This window comes from Haemaphysalis longicornis, unplaced genomic scaffold (assembly GCF_048455015.1).
Source record: "Haemaphysalis longicornis isolate Haplotype H1 unplaced genomic scaffold, Haemaphysalis longicornis Haplotype H1 scaffold_12, whole genome shotgun sequence".
NCBI classification, from domain to species: domain Eukaryota; kingdom Metazoa; phylum Arthropoda; class Arachnida; order Ixodida; family Ixodidae; genus Haemaphysalis; species Haemaphysalis longicornis.
This window is the reverse complement of record NW_027526225.1, coordinates 4,334,920-4,347,911: the sequence shown is the minus strand read 5'-3', so window position 1 is coordinate 4,347,911 and position 12,992 is coordinate 4,334,920. Positions and strand designations below refer to the sequence as shown.

The window sequence follows — 12,992 nt, the reverse complement described above, 5'->3', positions numbered from 1 at the left end:
ACACTGGGACTGGGCTTGGACTGGGCTTACACTGGCACTTGTTACACTGGGACTTTGGACTGGGCTAGTGTGGGAAGCACCCAACACAAGACGAAGTCCCAGTGTAGCACTGGGTCAAGCATTCTCAATGCTGTTTTTGTTGCCGACCCATACACGACACTGCCATAGTGCAAACGAGACCCTATCAAGGTGGTATAAAGGCAGAGCAGGAGTTCTTTGTCTGCGTCACAGGACTGATGGGAAAGAACCTTGCGAATATTCACTGTTTCTCGAAATTTATGCTTAAGTCATTTCATTTGTATAATGAATGCGAGTTTGTTGTCCAGCACAAAAATCATCAGGATGAGAAAGAGGGCAGCACAAGGGCATGGTTGGCCCAATGCCAAGATGATAAGAGGCACTCCCCAAAAGCACCTTCCCTTGCCACTCAGCCACATGTCACCACTGCGTTGCAGGAAAGCCCTTTGCCATAAGCACGGAGCAAGAATAAGATAGGAGGGGAAACAAAGCTTCCTAGCGTGGCCAGATAATGTCACAAGTGTTCGTCAGACGTTAAGCTAGCGGCATCTGCCGCAGGCGAAGAAACTGCGTGGCCACCGCGATCGGCATTGCACTACACAGACACAGAATGAATTGCGGTCGCTATCAGTTCGTCCATCAGGTGCCGCCACCCTCTCCTTTGCTGTCGCAGCTACGAAGCTTGGCAGTCCGCCTTGGTTTTCACTGTGACATTATCTGGTCGTGTGCCCGCGCTTGCCGCAATGGGCCGTTTCCTATACTATATATTCTTGCTCCGTGGCCGTGAGCAAAGAAACCCTTGTCGCAGTCGATCGTGAACACTCAAAAGTGCAATATGTCCAGAGCCAAACTAGTAACTCATTGCAAAGAACATATTTCACTAGCGTTTCAGTGAGGCATCGCTTCTTTTTCGACATGCCATAACTTCATGTATGCTCATTCGCTGAAACCGCCCATTTGCTGGCGTTCCCAAACTTCGAAATGCCGCAAAAGTATTAGGAATTTTCTCACAAGACTACCAGATCCACAGCCAAGTTGAACATCGCGTTATTTGCTGCGATACTCGAAAGTTTCAGATATTCACACATCCCCACAAGACAGTGTTTAATCACGGTTTGCGTGCAATTCTTTACAACTAAGCAACGCCCAGACAATGGCATGATGTTTTCATTGTCCATTAACTCATTCGTAGCGAAGCCCAAAAAAAGACCATCAATTATAGAAGTCGGGCACCACTCTGTGCTGGCGTTCATTGATGCACACTAGCAAAGGCAGTAGTCTCCTAAACCACTCATCTGCCCCTGTCGAAGCAAGACTGTTGAAATGCAAACTGTCTGAACTGAACGTAATGGCAAGCCAGACGGATTACTTCGCGTGAAACGCCATTCTTGTGCGAAACTCACCAGCCAGGTCTCCCTCATACGACGACGACGGCAATTTCATGACATACACATGTACGAAGGAACGAACTTTTGCTCAGACCCACACGCATGCCTAAACCCCATTCAAAGGCGAAAATGGAGCGAGAAAAAGCAGCTCACCGATCTGCGCCACGCCACGTACGCTTTCCGCTGTTGGAGCACCTTCTTGATCTCCGGCCGTTCCAGCAGCTGGTCGACGGTCGGCCGCTTGTGCGGGTCGGGCTGCATCATCTCCTCGATCACGACACGCAACTCGGGTGACAGCCCTGCACGAAAAGGGGGCAAAAGACCGTTGAAGGCTTGTGCGGGTGTGAGTATAGTGCGAGCAATGTAATAACGGTTCATGGGGGAAACTCAGGGGGCTCTTGCTAATGCACCAGGCACCCATAGGGGTAACAACAGGCTATGGGAAATGGCAGGGGAAAAGGGAAACATAGTGGGTTGAGATATAGAATGCAGTCACCGTGAACTCTCCGAGAACCAATCTGGCATTCATTTCTTCTATATACTCGTATGGCATCAGGAGTGCTTGGACTACCCGCAGACTATCTGCGGGGAGTCCAATACTGCAAATAGAAGAGCCTCGGTGAAACAAGCCGATTACGGGGGACCACCGGTCTTGATGGCCGAAAATTTGCCAAAACATCAATTTCATGTATTAATTTTATTTGCACTCTACCGGTGGTCCCAGATAACGTACCTGCAAAATATTGTAGTTGTACAATCGGTATTTAGAAAACTGTCCCTTTGAAGTTGCCTAAATGACCACTCTCACCCGTTTCCAAGCGTTTTGCCTTGTTTTAACAGAATGAAGTTTTTTTTTTCCTACAAGGTCAACTGTTTGGGTACAATATCTTGGCATGTACTGGTCACATTTGTATCATTTTTGCTGCATTCGAAAGCTTGTTAAGCGAACAGTGCAATAAAACCACAAAAATATAACAGAATTCTTTTTTGCAAGCACAAGATTTTATGTAGTTAGTTTCACGAAAACACTGGTAATTGGTGAGCTGACATTTAATAAGTTTACAGAAACCGCAGAAACAATGCTAAAATTACTGCTGTGGGATGGATAGTTGCACTCCCTGGTCCTTCTGGAGCACAAAGGGATAAAAAGTATTCGAGTATTTTGTATGTAGGCAATGAAAAAAACTGCCATTTTGAAATGCATGGCGTAATATGCTGCACAATTCTAGAAAAAACTAACTGCATATCTGTGCTCACAATGTTAAAAATACACTTAATGTGTAAATGCCAAGAACATAGGTTAAAAAAAATACCAATATACCCTCCAGACCAGCATCCCCCCTTAACGTGTCGCCCTGTATTTTCCATTGCACCAACTCTTTTGCGTTTTTATTACCAAAATAAGTGGTTTAACCCAGCCAACTTCCATCACATCTCGACCAGTGAAAGCAGAAGCAAATCTACTCACTCTGGGCGATGTAGTCGGGAAGAGCGCCCGACCGCAGCACGTGCCAGTTCTCCCCGTGGCCAGGCAGCTCGAGGTCACAGGCCAGCTCAAGAGCGGTGATGCCAAGGCTGCGGGGCAGAAGATCGCACACACGGACACTACGAGCATTACTACGAATACCGCTGAAGTGACACTAAGTTATACAAACTGGTTGGCTTGCACCAAAATGCCAAAAGCACAAACTATAGATACATTTCTTCACAATTACACACGCAATGTCACAAACTGAGTGGTGGAAAGTGACTGGTGGAGCTTGTTGAAATGTTGCTTGAATGCATGCTCTAGTAAAGAGAACAGTTACATAAAAGGAGGACCTGTACATGCAAATCAAACATATCTGGCAACCTTTGTTCAACATGTTTGCTTATTTAGCTTGTAAACATAGCCATAATGGCCGCTTCCTAGCTATGGGATTAGAAAAGCAGTGCTTTAGCTTGTATTTGGCGAGTTTTGGTGAGGTGTAAAAAAGCAGTCAAAACACGAATGCAGGCCTGCACGCGCACACACAATTAAGCCAGTACGAAAAGCGTCAGGTTATTAGTCCACGCGACTAAGTGACCCAGCTGGCCACTTTGCTTATTTTAAAGGGGCCATGCAGACAAAACACAAATTTGGCTCATTCGAAAGGTTTCCTTGTTAGAAACATACTGACACCACTTTTAATGGACACTTCGCTCAAATAAGCTATACAAAAAGGGAATGGCCATGCGACCCATTAGCTCATTTCCCGCAACAGAACCTATCATGTCATACGCGACAGCTCTGCGATTGGCTGAGGCCGGCAAAAGCAAATGCAAATTAGGCAGGGCTTATAAGCTTGCCGAACGAGCTATTTGCGCCTAAATGTAATGCATATTCACTTTACAGCAGTAAGAATGGTGAGGTAAACAACGAAAGTCACAAAAATACACGTAAACATAGCAGCACCGATGCGCACTGCTGTTGGTATTGGGCGCACTATGGTGTCTTTAACTGCACAGCCGTCCGTCGCTCTGGAGTTGTCTCACACGACACTTGTTGATTGGCGTAAGCAGCGTTGTTTTACTTGGCCCTGATTGTCGACCATACCCCATGTTTCACGAAACGATTACTTTCTACCGTAACAAAAACCAGCCAGGTGTAATATGGTCAAAAGCAAAGCAACCGTGGGGAATGGTTTGTGGCTGAGTATGGTAGCACCATTTGAGAGGACTGACGGCAAGCAAGGCTGCACAGCTAAATAACGCAGTGGAATTTCGTTATAATACGTGCCATCATGACTTCATTGTAGACGTCCAGAAAACACACAATATGGCGGGAGGAGGAGGAGGAATAAATTTTTACTAAACAGCAAGGTGCTGGTGTCAGGGGCACCCACTCGGTGAGAGGAGTCCTCAGTCCAGGACCCTTTGGAGTCTACCGGCCTTCGCTCTCTCCACCACCGTTTGCTGGTCGGAGAGGTCAGAATCAAAATTTTAACCTAAATCGATTAATTTCTCAGTGATTACGTCATAATTTGCTGCGTGACAAGAACTGGGTGCACTATAAAACACGAACTCTTTCGAATGAAACGAACTTGTGTATTGTCTCTATGGCCCTTAAAGGGGCCATGCAGGAGTTCATTCACTCTGAAAGAACTAGCCTTTGGCAACTCACTCAGCTTTGTTCTGGCCACAAACGACGCTGCTAAAAAAAAAACACCCCTCAAATTCTGTGCTTCAGTGACATATGGCCTGGAGTGACGTGATATTGGCCAGCCCTACAGCATTGTTATCAGTCTGTTAAATCCACATTGGAATTCAAGAGCTAACGTGCATCTGAACAGAACCGGAGGCCCCACCCACAATCGCTCAGTTATAGTTTCTTGGTGGCTGCTCTGCTCAGCGGCCACCAATCGAACAAAGATTTTGTGATGTTACAGAGGAATCGCCGAAAAGTGGCTGGAGAGGTGGCACTCCTTTGCACTCACTTATTTGTTAGAAGCATGCGATAAAAGTTACCTACTTGTTATCCGGACAAAGGGGTCTTTCTGACAGACCAAACTTGTACTTTGCGTTCATGGCTCCTTTAACTCACTGGCCACATGCGCAGTAAGCTCTCCTGTTCCCCCTATTTGAAAGCACTGGGCAGCTTTGTTGACCTGTCTCCAGCTTGCTCTTTCGTGGCACTGTAATCTACTGATATGGACCCTTCTTGCTTCCACACTTTAGCATCCCTTTAACACTTTCCAACCGTGCCATAGGCCATCGTTCACGGGTGAACGATGACTTTCAAACCTCCTGCAGAAAGTAAAAACGGCACTATTCCGACAACTGATGTCATCTGGCATGTTCATTGGAAGCCCCTTTTTCAGTTTCGTTGCCGTTTGTTTACATTCGCATGGGTAGACAGCGTCACGAGTGAAATTTGAACCCAAGGTCGCAGCAAGTTGGGCAAAAAAATTCCCTCGCACTTCCCCGAGGGGGAGAGTGTGTAAGTGCGAATGCACGGTTGTTGATTGCGCGATTACGGTGGATATCGTGATCTTGGAGTGGAGAGGAGGCGCCCAACACCCGCAGTCACTGAGCGGAGAGAGGAGGAGGAGAGTAGCACCCGCCGTTACGGCGAGGGCTACACGAGCGCCCTCACGCGTCGGAATGCGGAGCGCCCGCTACGCGAGCGAGAGCTCTCCCGCCCGAAGTGGAGAGGAGGCGCCCAACACCCGCAGTCACTGAGCGGAGAGAGGAAGAGGAGAGTAGCGAGCGCCCATCTCCCCCCGTTGCTAGGGAAGACGAGGAGGAAGACGAGGAGCGCGCGCACCCGCAGCTGTTGCTATGCGGACGACGGCGGCGGACGATTCAGGCTTGCTTAAATTAAGAAGTGCATTCGCACTTAAAATGGCATCCTGTTTCGCTGCGCGCTCTGCAAAGGCGGACGGTAGTTTCACGGTCTTTGGCCACTGCTGCTGGGGTACAAGAAAATCACTGCTGCTGGTGATTTTTTTTTTACCCCAGCAGCAGTGATGACTCTAGCAATGATGTGGATTCTTCATATTTTAGTTCTGATGAAGGCTCTCCCATTCAACAGTCTCAGACTTTGACAGGTGCTGCCAGGCAGGGTTTGTTTTTGACTTTGCGCTGTATTTATAATTACAATTCACCTAAGATCTGACGACTGCGGTATTACTTTCATGTGTAGGGTCTGGCAACGGGGATATTTTGCCAAATGCACCACGCCGTATCGTGTTATCATCTTCAACATAGCCTGGCACTTGTGTAAAATTAGCGCTGCGGAGCGACGCGCACTGCTTCTCAAGAGCGCTAATTTTGTTTTCCTTGTTTTTTACCACTCCAGTGATAAGGAATTTGTGTGAGAACACACACAAGCATGCGTGGATGGATATTTTAGAGATCCTGACCGACTCTTGAGTTGCTTCGCGGAGTGGCACAGTCGCCATGGCCGTTATGTTGGTGGGCCCACAAAAATACAGAACTTGGTGTACAGTGTTGATGTATATATTAAATCATACCTTAGGAACATAGGAACATTTTGTATATCTCAGAATTCCTAAAATAATTTTTAGGCTCAGTATAATCGCCTATTTGTGCTTTGTGGATACTTTTTTTGCGCATTTTTGTTTTGTTTCGGTGACCAATAAACTGTCAATAATTACAATGTTCCCAAAACTGCTGCTGTGTGTTTGAAAGAGCAAGCTATGAGCTACAGATGCATAGCAATGGTAAATGTGTCCAGTAGCCCAAGAAAAAAAAAAAAATCTCAAAGCACTCGAAATTGGTCATTTTTCCGTGGTCGTGGCCATGAGGAAACAATACAAGTTTGGTTCATTAGAAAAACTGCTTTGTCCCAACAACAACACCACTTTTTGCGCAAACTTTGAACAAATAATGGAGGTGCTGAAGAAAACACACGAAGCAGTTGCGACTTCCTAACGGCAACTTTTCTGACGTCTCAGAACCCTGTCTGTGCAATTGGCGGCCCCCAAACGAACCCATCGCTGAGACACACGACTCGACGATCGTAGCGGGGCCTCAAGTTCTGTTTGATTGGGTCACTTGAATGCTAACGGGCAGTTAACACACTGACAAAACTGTTTTTATTGCCGGCCTGTATGACCTCACTCCAGCCCACAAAACGTCGCAGTAGCACAAAATTTGAAAGTCTCTCAATACTTTCAACACTTCTTGCATTTCTTCGGTTACGAAAACGTCTTTCGTGGCTGAAATGGAGCTGAGTGAGGTACTGAAGCCTAGGACATTGAAACAAAGTTGTGTTTTGCCTTCACGACCCCTTCAGTGAGGTTCTACTGTACACCCTTTCGAAAGTCCCACTCTGGCCACAGAGCAAGGCACCAGTTAGGTCTCCCACTGCATCTGATAAGCGTCTAGCTTCACCTTCGTCGGGCACAAAGCCAGCAGGAAGTCATCATCCACACAACTGCACACATGCAAACGCACCTGAACACATCAGCCGCCTTCGTGAAGGTGCCCCCCATAGTCTCCGGCGCTAAGTAGCAGGCGTCACCTTCCAGGGGATCTGTCGAGTCGTCCTGCAAGGCGCAGCGACCAAAAAGTACGATCAAATAAGAAGCGGACCAGTCACCGTTAATCTGCAACACCGCTAAAGGGGGTCATGGAGGCAAAATACGTTCGGCACATTACAAAGACTTCGTCCCAATAACAATGGTACGTTTCTTATCACAAACTTCACGCAAATAACGGAGATATAAAGGAAAACAGATGCAGCAGTGGCGATTCCCAAGCCGCTTTCCAACTTCTTTACGAGGCCACGGAATCTTGCTCCTGGGGCTGGCGGCAGCCGACCTAAAACCACTGCCAAGGAACATGACCGGGCGATCGCAGTGGGGCCTCTGGTTCCATTTGGTCGCATTTCTGAAATGCTAACGTTCAGTCAGCAGGGTCAGGTGATTTTTAACATTTCTCGTGTTTCCGCCCCCTTAAAACAACACCTTTGGTGGCTGGACCGAAGCTGAATGGGCTATCAAAGGCTAGTTCTCTCAAGGCATCCTGGACTGAGGACGCCTCCTTCAAGCTTCAGTAGAATCCCCCCTATTGATTTAAATAAACGTTTATTCTCTCTCCCTCTCAACAGAACAAAGTTGTATTTTATCTTCATGGTTCCTTCAATTCCACGCTCGCTATAATATCCCACTGCAGCTCACATTCCAGGTTCACCCGTCACAAACAGATACCGTTGCACAACACTCTTCCAAAGTGACGTCTCAAGGCAGACTAGACAAAGCAACGTTCTCAAACAAGTCAGACTTGCCACAACGAAATTTCGCCCAAAGAAGAGATGCGGGGGTGGCCAACGAACCAGAGCGAGATCCAGGACGAGGCCAAAGTCACCGAGCTTGCAGAACCCCTCCTTGGCGATGAAGATGTTGTCCGGCTTGATGTCAAGGTGAACCAGGTTGTGGTCGTGCAGGTGCTTGAGCGCCTGGCCGAAAGAGCGCGGTCGATCGAATGAGGCTCACTGACCTCGTAGGCACAGGGCACAATAATCGCGATGTGGTCCGGAACTTTTACCCACTTTGCGACTGTCCTGGTGTCGAAACTACTAGTTTCTAGCGCCGCAAAGAAAAACACACACTGCGCAAGAAAAAACTCGCAGGACATTTATTTCTTCTCTTGCATTGTGCTTGAAACTCCTTTACCCATATTTGAGCAGCGTGTGAAACTGCTCGAAGCATTCTCCTGGGTGCAGGCCAGGGTTGTTACTGCAGGTTCTGCAGAAAAAAACAGCTTCCCTCCTGCCTCCTCTTGTTTTTCTATCGCTACAAACGGCACATCTGATGGAGGGACATAAATCTTTTCCTCAATGAAGTCCCCATCGCTTTCGCTAAGTGCACCACTGCAAAATTCCCGCGATGAGAAAGCGGTGATGCTTCTCAGCGAACAGCGCGCACGTGAAAACGCTCTGGGATACAGAAAGCCTGTGGTGAACATTGTGCTGCACCGCTGTGCAAAAAGAAGCAAACCTCAACAAACAAAGTTTACTTATCCCTCAATAGATGGCACACCGTGTATACAAAAAATGCAGGTTCATTGTAGTGAGAAAAACTGCAAAATTTAACCTTGAACACCCAAGTCGAGTGGAACCTGACAATGGACCACAAAGGGTTAATAGGTATCTTCATTGTAACATTAAAAAAATGTAGGTCTTGAGAGGTAACGGCATGACAATTGTCCTTCAAAGATGTCCCAATGTTCCCTGCTTGTTTTGCAAGCACGTATTTTAAAAGTGCATTTGGTTGCCTTTTGAGTTTTCTCACGCGAAATGCGCACCCAAATTTCGCTGCAAGAACATTTGACGCTCGTTGATTCAAAGCTGTAGGAACTCCTAAAACCTGAACAAATTAAACCAAGCCTAAATACTTAAGTGGTACCTTTAAATTAGGTGAAATTAAGCGGTAAAATTGAATTTACACGAGCCAAGTATTTTGTTATGGCCAGGTCTGTTGCAAGTGGGCTAAATAAAGTGTGCAGCCTATTGCAGGATCGTTGTAAGTTAACTACAAAGTACCGCCCATCTATCCATCCTTGCAAAAGGTGATGATGATGTTAGGTTTTCTTGGCGCAAGGGCATCAAGGCCAAAGAGCGCCAGTACTGTGGTGAGGATTATTCAAGTGGGAATATAAAGTGCAGAATATATAATAAAAGGTATCTCAAATTTCTGTTCAAAAAAGAATTGGTGTAGAGGGCCAAGTAAAAACAATTGTCACTATGTCAGGAATTTTCTACGTGCACCCCTTGCCACCGTCTTTGCGGTAGCAGTGAGAGGCCCTACCGGGTTCTAGCGTGCGATGGTGGCTCAGCTCATGGGTGATATGACACATATCTTAAAAAATCTACGTCTTAAAAACACGGTTAACAGAGAAAAATGGCTCGTCTGATAAAAACAGCAATGGGTGTTGAGGGATCATGCGTCTGTACAATTCTGGAAAATGAAGCTTTCTTCGCGGTTCAAGTAGTTTGCATTCTACCAGTACGTGAATGACTGATAGCGACCCTCCACACCTCAAGCAGCGTGGCTGTTCTGTCCCTTTCAACAGGTACGCATGTGTAGCATGGGTATGGCCTACGCGCAGTCTACAGAGAGTAACCTCTGTGATCCTGTCCAGTTTCTCAGGGATCGATCTACCTAACTTGGGTTTTACCTGTGCAATTTGTTTGCTGTTTGCCCATTCCAATCTTCCTGCCATTGGTCGCGCAGCCTCTTATGTACGTACGCTTTAAGATCCTCGTACGGGACGCTTTGAATATCTAGGTCACTCCGAAGAGCTGCAGTTACAGCATTCCTGTCTGCTTGCTCATTTCCGGCTATGCCGCAGTGACCTGGGACCCAACAGACTGTGATTTCAAGTTTTTGTTTATGGGCTGAGCACAGTAGTTTTAGCAATTGATTAAAGACTGAATTTTTTTGTAACTTTCCTGACGCTAAAGCCTGCACAGCACTTTGAGAATCAGTGAATATCACTGACTTTTGGACATTGTTCTCAATAATATATTCTACAGCCAGTACAAGGCCGTGTGTTTCAGCAGTGAATATAGATGTGGCTTTAGGCATAGTCTTTGACGTGGAAAAGTTTGGACCATGTGCAGCACATGATACTGCACCAGCTGACTTGGAAGCATCTGTGTAGAACTCAGATGCTCTGTACTTGTTCTGCAAAAGCAAAAAATGCTGCATAATTAATTTTTTTGGAGCAGTTCTTTTGTCAATCTTCATAAAAGAGAAAAAGAGAGATCACAAGAGATAGGGCACAGATCCCATGGAGGGACAAGGTCAGCAAAGCTGGTTTTCTGAGCGTCAGTGAAGGATATTCCCAGGCCTGTGGCCAGTGCCCTCACAGACAGAAGAAATGGCTCAGCCATGGCAGGTCGCTTTTCAAAAATCTTGATTGCCTGGTTACCTAGAGCGCTGTTAGGGTGTCCGGTCAAGGATGTCACTTTTAGAGCATAATTCAACCCAGTGTACTTCCGCTGTGTTTCAAGAGACCACTGATTGGCTTCCACATACAGGCTTAAAACAGGGCTTGTTCGGAAAGCGCCTGTAGCCAGACGAAGGCCAAGATGGTAGACAGGGTCTAGCATCTTTAGTGCTGTTCTCGCGGCAGATTGATAAACAAGACACCCGTAGTCGATGCGGGACCTCACAAGGCTATTCAATAAGGCCAATAGGCACTTTGTGTCAGTACCCCAAGACTGGTGTGAGAGGACTTTCAGGATCCTGACTGTATCCAAACATTTAACTCTAAGGCATTTGAGGTGTGCAATGAATGAAAGTTTGTCATCAAGCACAACCCCAAGGAACTTGTGCTCCTTTTTTACCGCTATGGGTGTTTCATTGAGTGTAATAACGGGATCTGGGCGGATACGACGCTGCCTAGAGAAGACCACACATGTGCTTTTTTCTGGGTTAAAACAGAAGCCATTCTCATCTGCCCATTTTGTAAGTTTGTTTGTAGCTAGTTGGATTTGCCTCTCACAAATGGACATATTACATGATTTAAAGGCAATGTGCACATCATCAACATATAGTGAGTAGGATATGGAGCGAAGCAGTGCAGTTCCTAAGGAATTCATTTTAACAATAAAAAGGGTGCAGCTAAGCACACCACCCTGCGGCACTCCATTTTCTTGGACGAACATCTTCGAGATGACGTTTCCAACCCTAACCTGAAAGGTGCGCTCCGAAAGGTAATCTTTCAAACTGTTCAGCATGTTTCCACAAACTCCAAGGCGGCGCAGATCACAAAGAATACCATAACGCCAGGCTGTGTCGTAAGCTTTCTGGAGGTCAAAGAAAACTGATAGACAATGCTGCTTATGAACAAATGCATCCCTGATGTAGGATTCAATAGCCACTAGGTGGTCTGCTGTAGATCTACCAGAGCGAAAACCCGCCTGGCGATTGTCTATAAAAGCATGGTACTCAAGAAAGTAGATAAGGCGACGGTTAATCATTTTTTCGAAGACCTTGCATAAGCAACTGGTCAAAGCGACCGGTCTAACACTAGTTGCAAGTGATGGATCTTTCCCCTCCTTTAGAATCGGCACCACAATAGCTTCTTTCCACACTTTTGGAAACTGCCCCGCACGCCAGATCTTGTTAAACAACAGTAAGAGCGCTTCTAGCGTGTCGTGGTGCAGGTGCTTAATCATGGTATATGTTATTCGGTCGCGCCCAGGTGATGATTTACAATAAGTAGCGAGTGCAACTTTAAGCTCCTGCATAGTGAAGGGGCAATTATACCCTACCTCAGACTGCCGTTTGTCACGTACGATCTTCCGTTCCTCTGCATTCTTGTGTCTCAGGAAGTTATTTGAATAGTGAGCTGAGCTTGATATATACTCAAAATGCTTGCCTAGGGCATTCGCTTGGTCTTGTAAAGTGTCTCCACTTGTGCTGACCAAAGGGTGCATAAGAGTGTTACTTCCTCGGAGTGCTTTGATTCTCCTCCATACTTTCCGCGTGTCAGTATATGATGTGATTGATGACACAAAACGATTCCAGCTTCCTCTTTTTGCAATACGCCGTATCCTTCTGCCATTGGCCTTTGCCCGCTTGAAAAGTACCAAGTTTTCAGTCGTTGGGCACCTACGCAAGACACCCCATGCCTTATTCTGTTCCTTACGGGCCTGCCTGCAATCATCATTCCACCAAGGTTTTGGCTTAGCAACCCTACTAGAAGAAGTCTGGGGGATGGATTTCAGCGCAGCTTCAATTATATGGGTGGTCAGAGTCTCAGCAGCTTCGTCAATACCAAGGTTGTCTATAAGTGTATAGTGACACTCAGAGAGCTCTTTGAATTTTTTCCTGCGGCCTCCTCCTTGAACTTTTGTGGGCATGGAGTGTTGTCTTGCTTATTGTCTAAAAGCTTGAGGCTTACTGGAAAGTGGTCACTTCCGTACAGGTTATTAATGACCTTCCACTGGAGTGCTGGAAACAGAACTGTGGAGAGGCTATGGCGAGATCTATGCAGGAGTACGTGGCATGTGTTGTGTTATAATATGTTGGGTCTTTCTTGTTAAGTATGCACGCTCGAGATGATAGCAGAAACTTTTCAAAGAGGCGT

At 46.5% G+C, this 12,992-nt stretch overlaps 1 protein-coding gene across 1 annotated transcript in view; it reads right to left on the bottom strand.

The window, feature by feature from the left end:
* Positions 1 to 12,992, bottom strand: part of LOC144162290 (membrane-associated tyrosine- and threonine-specific cdc2-inhibitory kinase-like) — a 48,909-nt gene that overhangs the window by 22,677 nt on the left and 13,240 nt on the right. Inside the window, exons 5-8 of the mRNA XM_077692766.1 lie at positions 8,227 to 8,349; positions 7,347 to 7,438; positions 2,875 to 2,981; positions 1,560 to 1,705 (exon numbers count right to left, since the gene is read on the bottom strand). Coding sequence (XP_077548892.1) covers positions 1,560 to 1,705; positions 2,875 to 2,981; positions 7,347 to 7,438; positions 8,227 to 8,349 — 468 coding nt within the window. The remainder of the gene's footprint in view (positions 1 to 1,559; positions 1,706 to 2,874; positions 2,982 to 7,346; positions 7,439 to 8,226; positions 8,350 to 12,992) is intronic.